Below are 22625 nucleotides of genomic sequence, written 5' to 3'. Positions count from 1 at the left end.
AATTAACTTAATTTAACCATCTACTTGTGTGCATTCAGCAAAAGAATGGCTTCTCATATAATAAAGATACTGAAAAAAATAAACAGTGAAACATTTTAAATTAGTGATAAATAGATAAGAAATTAGCAGTATTACTGGAATTTTCTCTCCTTCTCTTGATATGACTGCCATTATGCGATCATAATCCTTTGGGTGAAACTGCACTTCATTTATATTGTCAGATACGGCAGGAAGATGTGGCTAAAAGGATAATTCAGAAAGTAATTCAATGTAAACATTTAATATTAGCAGACATATAAGAAAAATAACTATTGACTTGATCCTGTAAGGAAGTTCACAAATGGAGTTTTATACTGCACAGATTATGTAGCAGGATAATGTCATAATGCACTAAATGTAGAATTTTTAAGTTACTTTCTGTGTGTTTGTTTATTTTACAGTAAAATCTAAAGTCTGAGGAGCAGCTGAAAATCTTGCTCTGAATGAGGTTTGCCAGAAGAATTTGTTACATTTACAGTTTATTTTGCCTTTGCTTTTTGCATATTTTATTTATTTAAATATTTCTTTCAAAGCTTTTTTCGTTAGCATACTAACTTTAAAATAGTCACTCAAAACTTACCTGAATGGTGTGTGAATCACTTGCTTGTCCAAGAATTTCAAGAAGGGCAGGATCAGAGATAAAGAAGAATCTGGGAAACAGTAGCCTTTTCTTCTCTAAATATCTTAAATATTGTGGAAGATTTTTATTACAAAATGTGTTCTACATGAAATTGTGAATCAGACTGTGAAATATTACATCATTTTAAAAAACACCAGTTTCTTCATCCTTCCTACACCTATCACTCTAACGCTCAATTTACAAGAAGATTTAAGCACATGCTTGAGTACATCTCTATTCAGGAGAGCACTTTAAGCATATGCCTAATTTAAAGCACATAGTTAAGTGCTGTCCTGAATAGGGCAGCTTTCACAAATCAGGGCTTAAAATATCAAAAGCCATAGCTAACTGCCACAGTGTTATGTGCCATGGTGGACTGTTTTAAAGCAAAGTAATTTAAATCACCAATTGTAATCATGATTTAAATTGGCTATCAGGAAACATTGATTTAAATAATTTATTTGAATCCTGTTTCGCATTTGTACTTTTTAGGTATTTTTCTAAAGAAAGGATTATTCTTATTGGTTGGTAACCATTAAAACTTGTTGATATGCAACTAAAAACAGCCTTTGCACTAAATTGGTGTTTCTTTTTGCTAACCAGGAGGATATTATATTTTTATACACTTATTTAGCAATTATAGAGTTTAACATACATTTATTTAGATTCTTAATATTTACAGTTTTTATTATGTTAGAAAATGGCAAATGACACATTTGTTATTTACTAGATTAATTTTTTACTCATGATTTGTGTCAAGTTGCATTTGGATGCAAGCTGAAGTTCCATTAATTTTTTTAAAAACAGCATTTAAAAATGTTTGTATTAGTTGAATAAAACTACCTTAAATGTGCTATATATATTAGAAAACAGTAAGTTTATCAAAACATGTTTTGTTTTTTAACTGATTTATTAAACAAATGAAGTATTATCTGTAGTAAGTGAATTGAACTGATTGCTTCTGGTCACCCTGTCATTCAAGACTTTAGAACTAGTAGATCTCATACTCTCACACCTCACTTTCGTGCATAGTTCGGAAGAGAAAAACAGGTTTTCCTGCTTTTTCAACACCCAATCAGTTTCTCATCTTTGAACTGAACTAGTTGAAAAAACTGAAATAAAGAAAATATTCTCTCTGTGCCTACAGAAGAAGCTGCTTCTGTCAAAAGCTGGTTTGACACTTCAACCAACTCTGATTGCAGATGCTAAGTCAGTGATTTCCATTAGTTCAGTGGTCTGACTTTCTTTAAAATTTCAGCAGCTAACCCATACTGCTTGAATATTATTTTTTATTTAATGTAAATGATTTTACTATAATCTATTAAGTTTAGGCCTTGATTTAGGTTGCCAATTTCAAATTTAATTTTAAATGATTTTTTTAGAAAGAAAAATCTGTTTCCATTAAAAATAAGATTTTAATTTTTTTCATAATGGAATTTTTTCCACCCTTCTATGTGCTAATGCATAGAAAGAAAGAACTGTAGTTCTCTGAGTAAATACTGTAGTATAGATTCTTGCTCTTGGGCATAACTGGACCATCAGGGTATGTCTACACTGCAGTTAAACATCTGCAGCTGGCCTGGGTCAGCTGATTCGGGCTAGTGGGCTCAGGATGTAAAACTGTGGTGTAGATATTTGGACTCAGGCTGGAGCCCAGGCTCTGGGACTTTCACCTCTCAAGGGGTCCCAGAGCTTGGGCTCCAGCCCTAACCCAAATGTCTACACCACAACTTTACAGCCCCACAGCCCAAGCCCTGCGACCCTGTGTCAGCTGACATGGGCCAGCCATGGGTGTTTAATTACTATATAGACATACCCTCAGTGTTGAGGTCAGAAACATATGGAAAGTTGTGGCTATGTCCACACTTGGAGCTAGGGGTGTGATTCCCAGCTTGTGTAGATATCCTCAAAGCATAGGCGCTGACTCCGTGGATGCTCTGGGGCTGGAGCACCCACGGGGGAAAAAATAGTGGGTGCTCTGCACCCACCAGCAGCCAGGCTCCCCTCACCCCCCAGCCCACACCGCCCCACCCACCCCACCCCACCTCCTCCTCCCCTGCCTTGAGCGTGCCACGTCCCCGCTCCTCCGCCTACCTCCCAGCATTTCCCACCTGGCCGCTGCCAAACAGCTGTTTGCATGCTCCAGGGGGGGAGGAGCGGGAACGTGGTGCACTCAGGGGAGGAGGGGGGAAGAGGCGGGGCCAGGGCGGGGATTTGGGGAAGGGGTTGGAATGTGGGTGGGAAGAGGTGGGACGGGGTGGGGCCTCATGGAAGGGATGGAGTGGGGGCGGGGCCAGGGGCAGAGGGGGGGTCTAGCAACCAGGGGAAAAAGAGGAAGTCGGCACTTATGCCTCGAAGTAGTTTTCATCAAGTTAGCAAGTTAAAAATAGTAGTGCAGCTGTGGCAGAACGGGTGGCAGAGAACAGTGGCACAGGCTAGCCACAAGTATGTACCTACAGCGTCCAGGCAGATTTGCACTCAGAGTGGCTATCCCATGTCACTGCTTGTTGCTGCCTGTGATACAGCGGCTAGGCTATTTTTAGCGCGCTAGCTCGATGACAGCTAGCACGAGGATATCTATGCAAGTTGGAAATGTCACCTCCAGCTCCAAATATAGACATACCTCAAGACTGCTGGGGTCACACACATGCCTTTCTGGCAACAAAGAATACTTATAACAAGATCACAGGCCCCAGTTCAGCAAATTATTTAAAATGAATTCAGGACTTGAAGAGCTAACATCCTGTGTTCATTCAGTTCCTTACATCAGAATCTATGTACGATACTTCAAAGTGGGAAGGCAGTTTGGATGTCTAAATCTATCTGAAGAACTATACGTACTGTAGTAACACTTTCTCCTTTGAATGTTATTAGTACAGATTCCTATTCTTGAGAGATTATCTAGCCATACCAATTGCCTAAGGAGTTTTGAATAAAATAATAAAATGAAGATTGCAGTACTGCTCTTCTAGAGACAAACTACAATATATTACTGTATGTGACAACCGTATAAAAGTAACTTCTATTTTTAACATTTTTAGCTGTTTGATTTGTAATTAAAATAAAACATTACTGACTTTATATAAATTTATGACATAATCATGTATTTTAAAAACTTCTTACCCTGTAAGTGATTTCTGACACACCTCCAACTGTTCATGTAAATGAGGCAGAAGCTGTCCCATAGTCTCATCTCCAACACAGCAGTTAACAACATTAGGATTCTCGTGAGCTCGTTGCATTATTTTTATCCATGATTTGTCAATGTTCTGAAAACGTTTTGCTTCCTAAGCATAATTTAAATCAACATGGTAACACATTCTCTTGTAAACTGTTATTTAGTTAAGGTTTTAGAATATAAATATGAATAAGTATTATAGATTTACCTGAGGTAATTGCTTTGCAATATCTCCCCCTACAAAAACAGCTTCAAGATAAACCCATAGGTTTTGCACCACCAACCACTCTTCAATGATATCACTGGAGGTGCTCAGTTTGTATACCCAGTTCTGAATATCTTTTTTAAATGGTGTATTATATCTAAAACCAGGGATGAGAAATAAGAATAACTTTAAATTAAAGTATAAAGTAAAATATTTATAGAGGGAGTGAAACAAAATATGGATAAATTAGAGAGCAAAAATGATCTCTTGAAAACTTGAAAAAACAAATCTAATTTTATTCAAATGTATCAAGAGAATAGATTGCTATACATTTGTGAGCCGAGAGAAGTTATCTGCAGTAACATTATTAATATACCAACATCCACACAAAACAATAACATTTAATCCACATTTATTGCTGATTAAGTGTCAATCTAGTAATATGGTTGCTGATTTAATTATAGTGTGTATATTATCAGTATGTACAAAAATTAGCAAATTCACAAAAAAATCACTTATGAAGTACCTGTTACTAAGTAAAGAGCCCAAGATCATTAAACTGTCCTCCATAAGTGTAATAATTTCTGCTGATTCACTTCCCTTTAACAGTAGCTCTCCTCTTGCTTTAAATGATGAAAAACTCAAATTCTGGCCTCCCCAACTTTCAATTATCTGAGACAATTTAGCTTCAATATCCTTTTCCTTTATAGCAGATATACAGATATCCTGCAAAGTAAAAAAAAATGTTAATCTTCATTATCCAGATGTGAAACCTTTCCTAATACAATAAAAGCTGTGTTATCTGGCACTTTACCAACTGGAAAGCTCTAGAAACCAGCATTTCGGGGTGCCGGATCGGGACAGTTCCCCACAAGCGACAACATGTCCCTGCTGCTCCTAGGTGGAGGAATGGCCACGGGGGCTCCATGCGCTGCCCTGCCCTGAGCGCTGGCTCCGCAGCTCCCATTGGCCGGGATCACAGCCAATGGGAGCTGTGGGGGTGGTGCCTGCGGGCAGAGGCAACGTGCAGAGACACCTGGCCATGCCTCCACCTAGGAGCAGCAGGGACATGTCGCCGCTTGCAGGGAGCCGCCCGAGGTGAGCGCCGCCCGGATCCGGCACCCTGAAACCCCTCCCACACCCCAACCCCCTGTCCCAAGCCCCCTCACGCACCCAAACTCCCTCCCAGAGCCCATGCTATGCACCCCCCCATGTCCCAACACCCAGCCATGAGCCCTCTCCCACACCCAAACTCCCTCCCGTCTATTGGTAAGTATAATTTTTAGTTAATCGGAATTTTTGACTTACAGGCACCCCCCCATTCCCCCAACATGCTGGATAACAAAGCTTTTACTGTACTATATATCTAGCTTTTAATTATAATATTTAAAATAATGTATGTATGTGCAATCCAGATTTGAAATTATGCAATGTTTTAAACACATACAGTACAGAGGTGGGACAAGGCATTCTGATATTTTTTACTGCAAACTCATGGATGTTAAATGGTTTTTTTAAATGTAGGGGTATGCAGACCTCAACAAATTTGGCCTGGAAAATATGTAGCTACAGCTGCATGTCTATGGTTGCACTTTTTGGTACTGACAAGACCACCGACTTTCTAAATCTAGATTTCTACATCCTTGACAGACGATAATGTCATGTTCTGATATTTACATGAGCACTCTATCGCTTCAAGTTTAGCTTATGTTTCTGTTCTAGGCAGGTGTAATTGAATTATCTTGTTCAAAGAAAGTATTAGTACAATGGCCCCACTACAAAGCATATTTAACATACGGCACTTCCAAGGCTCCAAGGTTTAAGAATCTGAACTGCCTTCCAAAATCTGAGAAGGATGAGGTGTGGAGCATGCTTCCAGAAGTCTTAAAAGAGCAACACTCTGATGCGGAAACTATAGAACCCGAACCACCAAAAAAGAAAATCAACCTTCTGCTGGTGGCATTTGACTCAGGTGATGAAAATGAACATGCGTCAGTCCACACTGCTTTGGATTGTTATCGAGCAGAACCCATCATCAGCTTGGATGCATGTCCTCCCAACCTTCTCCTTTCATTTCCTACTTTAAAGCCCCTCTCATTAATCATGCCAGTCTTGATTCCAGAAGAGTAATACCACAGATACTCAAGTAGAGTCCATCAGTTGAGAAGTATCTTCTTTCTGTAAATACCTCCCAATGGTAGATCATCCCAAAACCTACCTGATATCACCAATCTTTGAGCCATCTGTTGATCTTCATTCTTTTGTCATGCTTTCACCCACATTCTCTAGGGACTGAAAGTATTCCACAGAAGATCACTAAGCTTCCACTTCTTTAAGTGTCTTTGTAGCGGGGTGGTTACCCCGCTCCTGCCTGGAAGGGCTTAAAATAGCCCTGGCAGAGGGCTGCAGCTCTAAAAGCTGGGTTGATTGGGGAAGTAGCCACAGCTGGGCCATGCCCCAATCAGGCCACAGCTGGCCTGTATAAAAAGGCTGGGAGCCAGGAGCTCAGCAGTCTCTCTCTGCCTTCAGAGGGAGAAGGGCCTGGCTGCAGCGAGCTAGACACAGGGTACCTGAGTGGAGCAGGGCTGGGGAAAGGCTGAGGAGCTGGATAGCCCCAGCCTGGATAGCCCCAGGCTGTGGCCTAGTAGGAGGCCAAGGGGTACTGGGGGTTGCAGAGGGCAGCCCATGGGTAGGCCAAGGCAGCAGGTCCAAACCCAACCTTACCTGTAATGAGTAGCCTATACTGCAGTCTGCCCCAGGGAGCGGGGGCTAGTTGGTGACTGGCAGTGGCCTTATTCTGAGGTGAGGTAGGGATAGTGGGTGGGGGTTCCCTGGGGAGGGGAAACCCTAGTACTGAGGGGTGTACTGCCAGGGGGCAGCACCCCAGATAAAAGGACACCGGGGTCCGGGAGGGACACGGAGCCAGTAGAGGACAGGTGGACCACTGGCCTGCAGAGGGTGCTCCAGGATGCTGGAAGAGCTAATTCCCAGAAGTCACCAGCAGGAGGTGCCACAGGGGTGAGTCTGCTCCTCTACAGTCTTACCCAGCCAAGTGTAGTCATCCTTAATCCATTTCAGTGGGAATCTAGCAGTATCATTCATTCCGATATGCAGCACAATCAATGGATTTCCCCCCACTCCCAGCAGAATTCCTTTCAGCAAAATGTCCACATCTCAATCCTTGCTCCTGGCAGACAACATGCTCTTCTGTTCTCTGGATCTGGTGACAGGCCTGTCAATTATTCTGGGTATGGAGTCTTGATCACATATATCCGTCTCTTCCTCGTATGAATCTGGTATGAATCTGTCTTAAATTCTTTCTCGCAATTCCCTGTATATCATCCCATTCTTCCTTAGGCTCCAGTCCCTAGCTATCTCCATCATCTCTTCTGCAGAGACTGGCTTCCTCTATTTTTTTCTTGCTCCCTTCCCACACCTGTTTTTCCTCCTCATTCCCCAGTTCAGCAAACCTGTTGTTCAACTTGATTTCAGCACAGACAGCTGACCTCTGCCTCTGCCTTGTCCTCATGGGCGCATTCTTCCATGGATCACCCTTGTCTGGTAGTCCACTCTCCAGATCCTTTTGTTGGCAGGTATCCACATATCGTGAGTAATCTGTACCACTTCCTCTCTCCTCCCCTGCACTATACCTTCAAATCACTGTCTGAATTCCATCCTCATCTCCAGATGTATCTCTAATCTTTGGATCATCTCTTCCATGAGCTCTATCAGGTGTCATTTCATGCATAAGTAGCTTCCATCAGATACTCCCTTAAGGATGATGATGCAGCGCCCACAGCCTTTGCATTTGACCATCTTCTTTGTCTACTCTCCTCCTCACATCACTTATTATGCTGCATTTGTAGCCATCATGGTTTTCTCTTCTTTAATCCTTATTCCTAGAAAAAAAGAAAGGGAAAACATCCCTCCCCCAAAACTCCCACTTACAAACTCCCACAAAACTCTGCTGCTAACAGTTAACTGCTCCAGTTTCACTGGTGACTGGCTTTTAAACCTAGCCAAAGTAGATCAGCACTACTTCCTCATTAAGGGATATCAGCAAGCACTGAATCAAGCCACACACCTTGATCTGGCTGACACTTCTGAGGTGTTTCCTCTATGCCTGAGCCACTTTTACTAGAGTCAGGGGGAAAATGGTTACTAAAGTTTCATAATTTTTGTTCTTTGAGATGTCTTGCACTTGTCCATTCCACTCCTGGTGTGCATACACCGCGTGCACAGCAGAAATATTTTCCCTCAGTGATAGCCATTGGGGCAGCTCGAGTGCCCTCTCCTGCTGCACACTGCTGGCATTGGTATAAATGGCCCAGCCAATCGAAAGCCCCCTCAGTTCCTTCTTTCCAGGAACTCCAGTGCAGAGGAATAAGAGGGTGAGTCATAGAATGGACACGTACAACACATCTCACAGATCAACAGTTATGAAAGGTTAGTAGCTGTTTTTTGTCCTTCGAGTGATTGCACATGTGCATTCTACTCTTGGTGACTCCCAAACAGGTAAATAGGCAGAGGGATTGGAGTTCATGTAGAGACAAGCTACAGTACAGCTCAACCAAATCTGGTATCATCTCATGAGTACTGAGTGATGGTGTAATGGGAGGAGAAACTATGCATGGATGACCAGGTTAATGCTTTGCAAATGTCCAGGATAGGAATCTGTGCTAGGAATGCCATTGAGGACACTTGCAATCTTATGGAGTTGGCAGTCAGTTTGTCTGGCAGCCTGTCAGATCATAACGTGGATACAAGAAGTTATCCAAGATTAAATTCTCTGTGTGGATTGGAAGACTTTTCATTCTGTCCGCTCAGGCCACAAACAGTTGGGTGGTCTGTTTGGCCCTGTCTATGTAGAACATCAGTGCTCGTCTAACGTCCAATGTGTGTAGCCATTGCTAGTCTGTATTTGCGGGTGGTTTGGGATAAAATACAAGTAAATTGATTGATATGAAAATTTGAAACTTAGAGAGAAACCTTGGATGAGGGTGTAAATACACCTTATCTTTAAAGAAGACTGTGTACAATGGTTTAGATGTGAGGGTGCACAGTTCAGAGACCCTTCTGGTAGAAGTAACAGCAATTAGGAAAACCACCTTCCACATAAAGTGTAGTAAGGAGCACATTGCTAGAGGCTCAAATGGTGATCCCATAAGTTTAGACAAAATTAAGTTCAAGTCCCAAGGGAAAACGTGCTTCTTTAGTTGAGGGTACAATCTTTCCAGGCAGGGACTGATGAAGCCTACATGTTTAAATGGTTAATCTTACTGAAGGTGTGGAAACATGACCAGGTGGCCACTGCATATCTCTCTCTCTGTACGTTATATATGAATCTTCAATTACTTTGAATAAATAAGCACGAATTTTCAAGGGGAAAAAGGGTTTCTACCTTTGAAAGCATCTGAAATGCACCAATTTAGCCATCTAATAACAAACTGCAATGTTTCTTCTGTTTTTCTTTGCTTGTTTTTCATTTGTTTATGATGGGTATATAGACCAAGAGAAGTGGAGATTTTTCTGAATTGGGTACTACATTCAATGTTGATTTTTAGACCTTTGACATCAAGAGTATGCCAAAAGAGTGGAAGTTTTTTGTTTCATTTTTTGTTTTTGTTTGGTTTTTAAAGGGTTGGGGGGGGTTGATAGTGGGCAAAAATGATGGGAAAATAATTTTTTGTAACTGGGTTTATTTTGGGAATAAAGAATTAACTCTCAGTACATCTTTGTCCTCATGAAGAGGTGCACAGCTGTTCCCCAATAAGACCTTAACTTCTGAAAACTCTCTTTGCTGAAATGATTGAAAGGAGATAAGCCTTTAAAAAAATCTAAGGGCACTTCTGACAAGGAATCAAAGGGATGCTTGATCTGAGTTTTTAATATAAGATTTTGATCTCAAGTGGGAATTCTCCTCATTGGTGTAGAGATTAGAAGTGAGGCAGCTCCAAGAATTCTTATGTCCGGAAGAAAGGAAAATCCTGCACCCACTTGCATTTCTAGTGAGCTGAAAATGTTTATTATTTGGATTTTAAAGTATGAGGATTTTGGCTCATATTAAGACTTACGATAAGAATTTAAAACAAAACATAGAAAGAAGAAAAAGCTTTGCCCTTGCCTTGACTGGATCCTTATATGTTAATGACTTAGCTCTCTCTATATATACAGCCTTACATATAGACCAGGCCCTAGGAATACTTTCTCCAGGCTAAGGATATGATAAAAGCATCTGAATAACCTATTTTAATTATTACCTCTCAAATCTCATGTCACTAGATTTAATTTCTCAGGACTCAGCAGTACGTTGGTGCAAGGGACCATCACTGACAGATGTGATTAGAGATCGAATGACATTGCACCCTGTGGCCACCAGCTTCTGAATCCTGTTCTCTGATAGAAATAAACGTATGTGGAGATTGATATCTGATTATTCCCAGAAGTAATATTGACCATTTGGTGTCCTTCTGCTCTTGGTGATGACAAATCCATGTTGCTTCAGAACAGAATCTGAGCTGTGGGACTGCAGCTTTGTGAGCCTTTTCCAGGAATGGTGCTCTGAGCAGGCAGTCTCAACATGGGTATATATGAACCCTTTTTGCCAGAGGAAAACAGTGTTAACTAGCACTTTGGAAGACACTTTGGAAGATAGAGGGGCAGGCAGACCAAGGAAAAGCAGCACACTAACAACATTGTCTGTTGCATGTGAAGCCAAGACATCTCCTATGGGAGGCTCATGCAGTGCATTGGTCGGGGTTCTTCAAATCAAGGCTAGAGAAAAATTTAAAAAATCCTTTTGAGAATAGCTACTACAGTGAAATTTAGGGTCTCCAACTTGAACTGTAGCTTCTAGAAAAAAAATCTATTTAAGAATTTCAAATTGAGTGCTCCTCAGTTTTTTGAGCCCTTGGGCATCAGGGTGGGAATGGAATACACTCCTAAGCCTTCTTGTTGCCTGCAAAATCAATTACCTCAGTTTGAAGCAGATTATATATTTTAGTCTTCATACTTTTGTATTTTGATTGGCTGGAGGATGAAAGAGATGTTTTGGAGTTGCATTTAATTCAAAATAGGACAGGTTGTAGATCTCTGGCTAAGATTCTTTAATTTGTTTTGTGATGTAGTATTGAACGAACACACTAAAATTTCACTTAGGAAGAAAAAATTAAATGCAGAAATACAAAATGGGAAATAATTGGCTATGCAGAAAAAGATCTGAGGATTTTACTGGATCACAAACTGAACATGAGTCAACAAGGTGATGCACTTGTGAAAAAAGCAAATGTCATTCTGGGGTGCATTATCAAGGGCATCATATGTAAGACATAAGAGGTAATTATTCCACTCTACTCAGCACTGGTGAGGCCTCAGCTGGATTAGTATGTCAAATTTTAAGAGTCCAGAGGAGAGCAACAAACATGATAAAAGGTTCAGGAAAGGTTTAAAAACCTGGGTATGTTTAGTCTCGAAAAAAGAAGACTGAGGGGGGACCCGATAATAATCTTCAAATATGTTAAGGGCTGTTGTAAAGAGGATGGTGATCAATTGTTCTCAATGTCCACTGAAAGTAGGACAAGAAGTAACGGGTATAATCTGCAGCAAGGGAGATTTAGGTTAGACATTAGGAAAAACTTTCTACAAGGATAGTTAAGTACGGAAATTGCTTACCAAGGGAGGTTGTGGAATCCCAGTCATTGGAGGTTTTTAAGAACAGGTTAGACAAACACCTGTCAGAGATGATCTAGGCATACCTGGACCTGCTTCAGCAAAGAGGGGATTTGACTAGATGACCTCTTGAGGTCACTTCCAGCCCTACATTTCTATGATTCTATAATGGACAACAACTATTTAACATACCATGCATTGTTTCAGAATAGTGTTTGATTTCATAGTCAAAAAGTCCTTAAATATAACTTTTATACAAGTAATATTTTGTTCTTTCCTGAAAATATAAATTGAAGGATCAAAAGTAATGTGTGTACTTACCTCAATATCATCCTTATGTTTAAGAAGTGGTGCTTCCATGATGTTTCGAAGACAAAAAGAATCTGATTCCACATCAAATTGATGTCCTGTTGTTTCAGCAATGCGATTCCAATGTCTCTGCTTCATTGCTTTATTAGTCATCATTTCCAACAGAGGACATGACTCACTAAAATCATCTATTCTTTTCTTGAGGTCTAAAAATGCTTGCCAGTTTTTAAGTCCTTTGGGAAGTTTGCGGCACCTTTAATTCAGTAAATAATAATAATTGATATAGTAGTACACTTCTTATATTGTTGATTTAATATTTTATCAAAAAGGATCTTGAAATATTTTTATGTATATTTGAAAAAAATAGGTGGTTTAAAACAGACACCATTGTTTCACCAAAATTATTTTCTCAGTAACAATGGCTGAAAAATTAGTCTGCTGACATATCAGTTTCATTTAAATAGTGTACCAGTGATATCCGTGCAGGGCGGGCTCTAGGGACCAGCGTTCCAAGCATGTGCTTGGGGCGGCACTTTTCAAGGGGTGGCACTCCAGCTTTTTTTGTGTGGCTTCGGCGGCAGCACTCCGGCTTTTTTTTTTTTTTTTTTGCTTGGGGTGGCAAAAAACCTGGAGCTGGCCCTCTATCAGTGTCTATCTTTCCTGCAAAAATCATTGTAATCACTGTTCTAAAAAGCATAATGTTATCCCTTCAATCCCATTCTCACACAGGTGGTGGATTAAACAGAACTCCAAGAAAGTAATCTTCTAATGCAAATGCAAGATTTATTATCTGATAATTTTCTCTTAGCCATTTCTCCCCTCATTCATTACTAATGGGTTAATTTGAAATTTGGAGAGAGATCAATATGATTGCGGAATGCTTCAGAGTGGATAGGGGGCTGCAGACAGGGTAGTTTGAGAGGGAGTTTGACAGAGGGAGGCTTACGATGGTTAGGAAGACCCACAACACCTGTGCCAGCACTGCTTCTGTCTCCTCCACCTGCACCTGTAGCCAGACAGAGCGCCTTAGCATGGATGCTTCTACCCAGATCCTGGTGTGGTTTTGCGGGGACTGTAATTTGTAATTTCCACTTACTGATATCCAGGCTTGGGGGGGGGGGGGCATCCAATGTGAAAGGTGCCTGCTGGTGGAATCTCTCAGGCAGCAGGTGGGAGAGCTACAGGAGGAAGTGGCTAGGTTGAGGAGCACCCGAATCCACGAGCAATTCCTGGACAGTGTCCATGTGGAGAAAGCTGAGGTAGCTGTCCCAGTACATAGGTCTGCTGACACACCACTGGTGGAGGAGGAGATGGCTCAGGGTGGACACTGGCAGCTGGTTACTTCTGGCAGCAGGCAGTGCTCCACCCCTGCTCCGAACCCTCCCGCCGTAGTAATAGGTAACCATTATGCTCTTCTTGATACAGGAGAGAAGGAATCACCCCCTACAGTAAAGGAGGAGAAGCCTCGTACCCCTAAGGCTGGGAGGTCTGCTGCCACCACTGCCAATAGGAAACCTAGGATAGTGGTGGTCGGAGACTCTCTGCTGAGAGGGACGGAGGCGCCCATCTGTCGCCCTGACATTTCATCTCGGGAGGTATGCTGCCTGCCGGGGGCCCGTATCCAAGACGTTACGGAGGCATTGTCGAGGATTATTCAGCCCTCTGACTACTACCCCATGCTACTCATCCATGTGGGCACAAATGATACTGCGAGGTGTGATACTGATTGGATCAAGAGTGACTACAGGACTCTGGGAGTACAGGTGAAGGAGTTTGGAGCACAGGTGGTATTCTCTTTGATTCTTCCTGTCAAAGGTAGGGGCCCGGGCCGAGACAGATGCATCATGGAGGTGAATGCCTGGCTGCGAAGATGGTGTTGCCAGGAAGGCTTTGGCTTCCTCGACCACGGGATGCTATTCGAGGAAGGACTGCTAAGCAGAGATGGCGTTCACCTTTCAAGGAGGGGAAAGACCCTATTTGGGCACAGACTGGCTAACCTAGTGAGGAGGGCTTTAAACTAGGTTCGACGGGGACAGGTGAGCAAAGCCCACAGGTAAGTGGGGAATATGGAGACCTGGGAGATGGGTCAGAAACAAGAGGGAGTGTGGGCTATATTGGCAGAGAGAAAGGAGGGTCAGGGCAAAACTGGGAGGCAAGATCAAACCAGTATCTTAGATGCTTATATACAAATGCGAGAAGTATGGGTAATAAGCAGGAAGAACTGGAAGTGCTAATAAATAAATACAACTATGACATTGTTGGCATCACTGAAACTTGGTGGGGCAATACACATGATTGGAATGTTGGTGTGGATGGGTACAGCTTGCTCAGGAAGGATAGACGGGGGGAAGGGAGGAGGTGTTGCCTTATATATTAAAAATGTACACACTTGGACTGAGGTGGAGATGGACATAGGAGATGGAAGTGTTGAGTCTCTGGGTTAGGCTAAAAGGGGTAAAAAACAAGGGTGATGTCATGCTAGGAGTCTACTACAGGCCACCTAACCAGGTGGAAGAGGTGGATGAGGCTTTTTTTAAACAACTAACAAAATCATCCGAAGCCCAAGATTTGGTGGTGATGGGGGACTTCAACTATCCAGATATATGTTGGGAAAATAACACAGCGGGGCACAGACTATCCAATAAGTTCTTGGACTGCATTGCAGACAACTTTTTATTTCAGAAGGTTGAAAAAGCTACTGGGGGGAAGCTGTTCTAGACTTGATTTTAACAAATAGGGAGGAACTCGTTGAGAATTTGAAAGTAGAAGGCAGCTTGGGTGAAAGTGATCATGAAATCATAGAGTTTGCAATTCTAAGGAAGGGTAGAAGGGAGTACAGCAAAATAGAGATAATGGATTTCAGGAAGGCGGATTTTGGTAAGCTCAGAGAGCTGATAGGTAAGGTCCCATGGGAATCAAGATTCAGGGGAAAAACAACTGAGGAGAGTTGGCAGTTTTTCAAAGGGACACTATTAAGGGCCCAAAAGCAAGCTATTCCACTGGGTAGGTGTGACGTTATTGACATAAACTGGGACCATATAGATCATTGTTGCAACCAAGGTCCTGTAGTGGCACCCAAATCTTGTATAAAGGGGGTCAAATGGGGTGTCTAAGACCAGGTTATGGTTTACTGGTTATGATTATGCTGTCTATATGGGTGTATCAGTTTTGTAGTTGAAGTTATGAATATTGGCTCTATACTGTCTGTATGGCAAACTTATGCTATGCTTCTGGGTGACATCCCAGACAAGCTGGGATTAGCTCTGCCTAGCCTGCTTGATGGCCCATTAAGGACCATCAGCTATACAATGTACCCATTGAGAGAAGGCCAATATGCCTTCAGACTCAGCAAAGTATGCAGGGACTGGCCCATGTGACTCCAGGCTCCATTTTGCTGTAATTTTCCACAGTGAGAACAAAGAGGTGTTCTTACACCTGGAAAAGACTATATAAGGCTGATGCCTCATCTCCATTGGGTCTTCAATCCTGCTTCATACCTCTGGAGGAACTTTGCTACAAGCTGAAGCTTTGAACAAAGGACTGAGGACCCATCCCAGCGGGGGATGTATTCCAGAGACTTGATTTGAACCTGCAGTTTATTCTATCGCTGCTGCAAGCCTGAACCAAGAACTTTGCCATTATTACTGTATGTAATTGATTCCATTTAACCAATTCTAACTCTCATCTCTATCTTTTTCCCTTTATGAATAAACCTTTAGATTTTAGGTTCTAAAGGATTGGCAACAGCATGATTTGTGGGTAAGATCTGATTTGTATATTGACCTGGGTCTGGGGCTTGGTCCTTTGGGATCAGGAGAACCTTTTTCTTTTACTGGGGTATTGGTTTTCATAACCATTTGTCCCCATAACGAGTGGCACTGGTGGTAATACTGGGAAACTGGAGCGTCTAAGGAGATTGCTTGTGAGACTTGCGGTTAGCCAGTGGGGTGAGACCGAAGTCCTCCTAGTCTGGCTGGTTTGGTTTGCCTTAGAGGTGGAAAAAACCCCAGCCTTGGGCTGTAACTGCCCTATTTGAGCAATTTGTCCTGAGTTGGCACTCTCAGTTGGGTTCCGCCAGAACCGCATCGTCACAGTAGGAAAGATAGAAAATGTGGCAAAAGACCACCTTGGCTTAACCACGAGATCTTGCATGATCTAAAAAAAAAAGTCATATAAAAAATGGAAACTAGGACAGATTACAAAGGATGAATATAGGCAAACAACACAGGAATGCAGGGGCAAGATTAGAAAGGCAAAGGCACAAAATGAGCTCAAACTAGCTACAGGAATAAAGGGAAACAAGAAGACTTTTTATCAATACATTAGAAGCAAGAGGAAGACCAAGGACAGGGTAGGCCCACTGCTCAGTGAGGAGGGAGAAACAGTAACAGGAAACTTGGAAATGGCAGAGATGCTTAATGACTTCTTTGTTTCGGTCTTCACCGAGAAGTCTGAAGGAATGCTTAACATAGTGAATGCTAATGGGAAGGGGGTAGGTTTAACAGATAAAATAAAAAAAGAACAAGTTAAAAATCACTTAGAAATGTTAGATGACTGCAAGTCACCAGGGCCTGATGAAATGCATCCTAGAATATTCAAGGAGCTAATAGAGGAGGTATCTGAGCTTCTAGCTATTATCATTGGAAAATCATGGGAGACGGGAGAGATTCCAGAAGACTGGAAAAGGGCAAATATAGTGCCCATCATAAAAAGGGAAATAAAAACAACCCAGGAAACTACAGACCAGTTAGTTTAACTTCTGTGCCAGGGAAGATAATGGAGCAATTAATTAAGGAAAACATCTGCAAACACTTGGAAGGTGGTAAGGTGATAGGGAATAGCCAGCATGGATTTGTAAAGAACAAATCGTGTCAAACCATTCTGATAGTTTTTTGAAAGGATAATGAGTCTTGTGGATAAGGGAGAAGTGGTGGATGTGGTTTACCTAGACTTTAGTAAGGCATTTGATATGGTCTCGCATGATATTCTTATCAATAAACTAGGCAAATACAGTTTAGATGGGGCTACTATAAGGTGGGTGCATAACTGGTTGGATAACCATACTCAGAGAGTAGTTATTAATGATTCCCAATCCTGCTGGAAAGGTATAACGAGTGGGGTTCCGCAGGGGTCTGTTTTGGGACTGGCTCTGGTCAATATCTTCATCAACGACGTAGATATTGGCATAGAAAGTATGCTTATTAAGTTTGCAGATGATACCAAACTGGGAGGGATTGCAACTGCTTTGGAGGACAGGGTCATAATTCAAAATGATCTGGACAAATTGGAGAAATGGTCTGAGGTAAACAGGATGAAGTTTAACAAAGACAAATGCAAAGTGCTCCACTTAGGAAGGAAAAATCAGTTTCACACATACAGAATGGGAAGAGACTGTCTAGGAAGGAGTACGGCAGAAAGGGATCTAGGGGTTATAGTGGACCACAAGCTAAATATGAGTCAACAGTGTGATGCTGTTGCAAAAAAAGCAAATGTGATTCTGGGATGCATTAACAGGTGTGTTGTGAGTAAAACACGAGAAGTCATTCTTCCGCTCTACTCTGCGCTGGTTAGGCCTCAACTGGAGTATTGTGTCCAGTTCTCGGCACCGCATTTCAAGAAAGATGTGGAGAAATTGGAGAGGGTCCAGAGAAAAGCAACAAGAATGATTAAAGGTCTTGAGAACATGACCTATGAAGGAAGGCTGAAAGAATTGGGTTTGTTTAGTTTGGAAAAGAGAAGACTGAGAGGGGACATGATAGCAGTTTTCAGGTATCTAAAAGGGTGTCATAAGGAGGAGGGAGAAAACTTGTTCACCTTAGCCTCTAAGGATAGAACAAGAAGCAATGGGCTTAAACTGCAGCAAGGGAGGTTTAGGTTGGACATTAGGAAAAAGTTCCTAACTGTCAGGGTGGTTAAACACTGGAATAAATTGCCTAGGGAGGTTGTGGAATCTCCATCTCTGAAGATATTTAAGAGTAGGTTAGATAAATTTCTATCGGGGATGGTCTAGACAGTATTTGGTCCTGCCATGAGGGCAGGGGACTGGACTCGATGACCTCTCGAGGTCCCTTCCAGTCCTAGCATCTATGAATATGAATCTATAATCCTTCAACTCAGTCAATCAGTAATATTCTTCCAAAGCTGTAGAAATATTTTAGCAACTTATTAGTAGCATTAAGACATATACTTGGTATATTATAGCTAATTGTCAAGCTACTATATGTCTAATTCTCCCTTTAGGGAAAAAAAAATCTGTTTATGTATTCCAGTTGTTTTACCAGATTAGCACAGTGGACTGATGAGAGGAGAACAGGGCCGCCCGAGGGGGGGCAAGTGGGGCAATTTGCCCCGGGCCCCGCAAGCCCTGGCCGAGAATCCCTTTCTTCACCCAGAGGCGGTCCGGGTCTTCGGCGGCATTTTGGCGGTGGGGGGCCCTTCAGTCGCTCCGCGTCTTCGGCAGCACTGAAGGGCCCCCCGCCACCGAAATGCCGCCGCCGCAGACTCGGCGTGCCGCCTGGTGAGTACAACCTCCCCCGCTTTGCCCCAGGTCCCCTGAATCCTCTGGGCGGCCCTGGAGGAGAACCTGCTAGCAGAAAGAAAATTAGGTAAGAGATTTCACATTCTGCAGCACATGTTCTTGCCTGACTAATAGGAAGTAGTGAGCAGTGAATCACATAAGTAGAAAAGAAAAAAGTAGTTTTAAGTATTAGACTAGTATAATAGATAGAAGTGGAAGTGTCCCCCCATATAAAACCAGAGCTTTGGAATTTAAAGAATTATTTGGGAACCAACCCACTAATACCCTCCTACCAAAGGATGGCCTGTTGAAGAATGGAAACCTACTTTGCAAGTGTTCCTCAAACTATTTCCAACAACGCCAATAGAGACTTGTATATGGAGTCTCAATTTCTTCTCCAGAAATATTTCCCAGATATCTAGCATAGCAACTGGTGCAGGATTTTAACATCTTGCCTAAAGCAATTTGTGGCCCTAAGGCCCTGACATTTTGGATGGAATGATATGTGCAGAGAACAATTAGTGTCTGCACTCTATATGTTTAAGATATACTTTTAGCTTTCTATGTGTCACTTGTGTCACATTATTGCTGTAGCTGTGTTGTCCCAGGATATGAGGGAGACAAGGTGGGTGAAATAATATCTTTTATTGGACCAACTTCTGTTAGTAGAGGACAAACTTTTGAACTTCACAGAGCTCTTCATACCTGGAAAAAGTAATCCGTGTCCAAGCTAAATACAAGGTGGGACAGACTGTTAAGCATCAGGGGTTCACACATGGTGTAGGAGCCCTTTTAAATTGAAGTGCGCAGTTAACACCTCTGCAGTCATAGGACAACGGAGGGTTAGTAGACAGCCGGGTGTGTTATACACATTTTTGTAATGGGTCATAAAACCAGTGTTAACACCTTCCAAGGTGCGTGATGAATGTAAGAATTTTTGGTTATATTTTTATGATCCATATGTGCGCCTTAGTTTAGCTGATCACTATGTATTTGTCACTTCTTCCCACCTTCCAAGCACACACTGCCACTCCCAATCTCCTTGAGGATGGTTTATTTTCTTAAAACAGGCAAGTAAACAAACAGAAAACAGTATTTTAACTCTCTCCTTTGTCTCAGACTTCAGGGCCACTCCTTAGAGGGATCTCTGGGGCTCCTCTCCTGACAGCTTCTCAGTTTTAATCAGCTGTCCTCCCTTCGTGGAGCAGCAGCCCCAGGGCTGCTTCCCCAGCCACCTGGCCCCTTCCTCCAGAGACACACCATTGGACTTAGCTCCACTCCACTATGGCTTCTCTTTCACTGGCATAGCCTGTCTCAATCACCCTCTCCTCCTTCATTCCCTGCCCTTTAAAACCTCAGGTATAGCCCAACCACCTTTAATTGTCTGGATTGGGCTCACCTGTTCTGACACAAGGGAGCTTAGTCCAGCTCTACTCACAGGGACCAGGTACCCTGTGACAGTATTTCTATAACACTGAGCGTAAAAGGGAGAGAGGCATGACTGGTGTCATGTATGCAATCTGGCGCCACATCTACACTAGAAGTGCTACAGAGGTTCTTCTGATGAAGATGCTCTACGCTGACGGGAAGAGCTCTCCCGTCAGCTTAATTGCTCCACCTCCCAAAAGAGCTGGTAGCTATGTTGGCAGGAGAAGCTCTCCTGCCGACATTGCGCTGTCTACACCGGTGCTTAGGTCGGTATAACTTACATTGCTCAGCCGTGTGATTATTCACATCCCTGAGTGACTTAAGTTATTGTGACACTCTGTATCTTGGGGGAACACCCTGCACCCCCATGTTCATCCTTATAATATGATTGTGTGGTATCCAATACAAAGTTTGTCATGTTGGGTGTCTTCGGAAGGCTCATGATGCACTGAGCATTGTTGCTATAGTAATGTTATAGGCTGTAATTTCATGTATATAGTTATGAAGCTGAAAATGTGTTCTCATGGCTTAAAACAAGCCCAGGCAAAACTCTCCAGGAACAGAGTGGCAGTTCACACCTCATCAGGGCATGTATGGGACAAACCCAGCCCAGCCTCACAGGAACAAAGGACACTGGCATGGGCAGCAACAAAGGATCTGTTGGACTCTCCAGTGAGTCACCCATGGCTTGAATGATCTCTTCCTTAGTTGGGGTGTCTGTGTTGATATCAAGATCTTCTGCCTCCTGGATGTTTGCTTTGTCTTTAGGTGGCTCCCTGTTCACCAATTCTTTGAAATGCTCTGTCCAGCACATTTCTTGTTCTTTTTCGGTTGTTAGTAGGTGTCCTTGTTTGTTCCTGATGAGAGTATTTGTCGGAGTCTGCCGTTTACCACTGATAAGCCGCATCGTTTTGTAGACGGTTCCTTGTTCACCACGAGCAGCTGCATCCTCTGCTTGTGTTGCCAGATTATCAATACAATGCCATTTGTCCGCTCTCACAAGGTGTTTGACCTTCCGGTGTGCCTTGCTATACTGCTCATAGTATTTGTCCTTTAGCTTCTGGGATTTTTATGTAAAACTTTTTTCTTCAGAGCTCGTCTGGTTTCTATGGCGTTGCATGTGCTGGGTGTAATCCACTCCTTCCTTCGCTTCTGCCTGTAGCCTAGACAGGCTTCACTGCTCTATTTATAAATTGCTGTTACTTTGTCCCACTTCTTGTTGATATCCTCATCTGTATTCCCCTCCTCTTCATCAAGGTCTGCAAGTGCTTGAAACCTGTTCGTTAACTGCAGAACGAAGGCTTTCTGTATTTCAAGGGACTTTAGCTTGTCAATATCATAACGGCTATGTCCCTTGTTTGGTGGATCCACACTTCTCAGTTTTAGCTTGATGGAGGCTGTCACAAGGTGGTGGTCGCTGCCAACATCTACACCCCTTCTCACTTTCATATCTGTCAGTGAGCGTTGCCATTGATCATGATATGGTCAATCTGGTTCTTATCTCTGCCATTTGGAGAACACTATGTCAGCTTGTGAATTTCATGATGTTCAAATAGGGTTCCGCCAATGACTAGATCATTCATATTACAGAAATCAACAAGCCTTTCTCCATTTTCATTCATGGTGCCACACCCTTGTCTTCCCATTGCTCTGTCATTGTCTGTGTTGTCCTTACTGACCTTGGCATTCAGGTCTCCCATGACGATAGTTAGGTACTCTCTAACTCTGCCTGTAGTTTAAGGTAGAATTTGTCTTTTACTTCTTCATCACTGTGACAGGGCAGAGCGGCCCCGCACTGGTATAGCAGGAGTTAACCCTTCCTTCCTGGCAGAGGAAGCCCCGCCCCGGAAGTTCTGCTGGGCATGCTCCAACTGGAGCTCAGGTATAAAAGCCTGCAGATCAGCTCAGTCTGGGCTGACCACCCGAGGGGAAGGACGCACGCCGCTAGCTCCTGCAGAGAGAGGGCCTGCGAGCCAAGATCCGGGAGTCAGCCCTACCGAGGCACCACTGGAGACCCTGATGGAGGACGGCCCAGGGGACGAACAGACTGGAGGACCCCTCACTGCAGAAGCACTGCCATTCCTGGTAGGAAGTGACCCAGGGGAAAAATAGAGATAAACAGCATTAAAGTTGTATTACCGCTCGGCGTGTTGCGGGCGGATCCCCGCCGAGCGGGCGGCAAGTAGAGCTTGCCGCTATCAGGGCCCTGGGTCGGGGCTCGGTGGAGAGGGCGGGCCCGAGTCCCCCTACCCCCTCACCTTGAACTGTGAGGGATTATATGGACTCTGGCCGTTAGGCCGTGCTACCCCGCCTGCAAGGGAGGATTGTATGGACTCTGGCCGCTAGGTCGTGCTACCCCACCTGTAAAGGGGGATTGTATGGACTCTGGCCGTTAGGCCATGCTACCCCGCCTGCAAGGGGGGATTATATGGACTCTGGCCGCTAGGCCATGCTACCCCACCTGTAAAGGGGGATTATATGGACTCTGGCCGCTAGGCCGTGCTACCCCACCTGTAAAGGGGGTTATATAGACTCTGGCCGCTAGGCCGCACTACTGCGCCTCCCGGGGGAGAGAAGAGCGTACGACCGACTGACAGTAACAGACGGCCCGTAGAGAGGCAAACTACGAGACTAGAGAGAGGCGAGGCCCCGGTACCTTTCC

The 22625-nt window shown here is 43.2% G+C and overlaps 1 protein-coding gene across 1 annotated transcript in view; it reads right to left on the bottom strand.

The window, feature by feature from the left end:
* The window catches only part of DNAH8 (dynein axonemal heavy chain 8), a 536895-nt gene that overhangs the window by 251743 nt on the left and 262527 nt on the right, over positions 1-22625 (bottom strand). The window contains exons 35-40 of the mRNA XM_065401473.1: positions 12031-12271; positions 4568-4767; positions 4045-4198; positions 3782-3945; positions 620-722; positions 136-240 (exon numbers count right to left, since the gene is read on the bottom strand). Coding sequence (XP_065257545.1) covers positions 136-240; positions 620-722; positions 3782-3945; positions 4045-4198; positions 4568-4767; positions 12031-12271 — 967 coding nt within the window. The remainder of the gene's footprint in view (positions 1-135; positions 241-619; positions 723-3781; positions 3946-4044; positions 4199-4567; positions 4768-12030; positions 12272-22625) is intronic.

This window comes from Emys orbicularis, chromosome 3 (genome assembly GCF_028017835.1).
Source record: "Emys orbicularis isolate rEmyOrb1 chromosome 3, rEmyOrb1.hap1, whole genome shotgun sequence".
NCBI classification, from domain to species: domain Eukaryota; kingdom Metazoa; phylum Chordata; order Testudines; family Emydidae; genus Emys; species Emys orbicularis.
The sequence above is the reverse complement of the archived record's forward strand: the minus strand, read 5'-3'. Positions and strand labels throughout refer to the sequence as shown.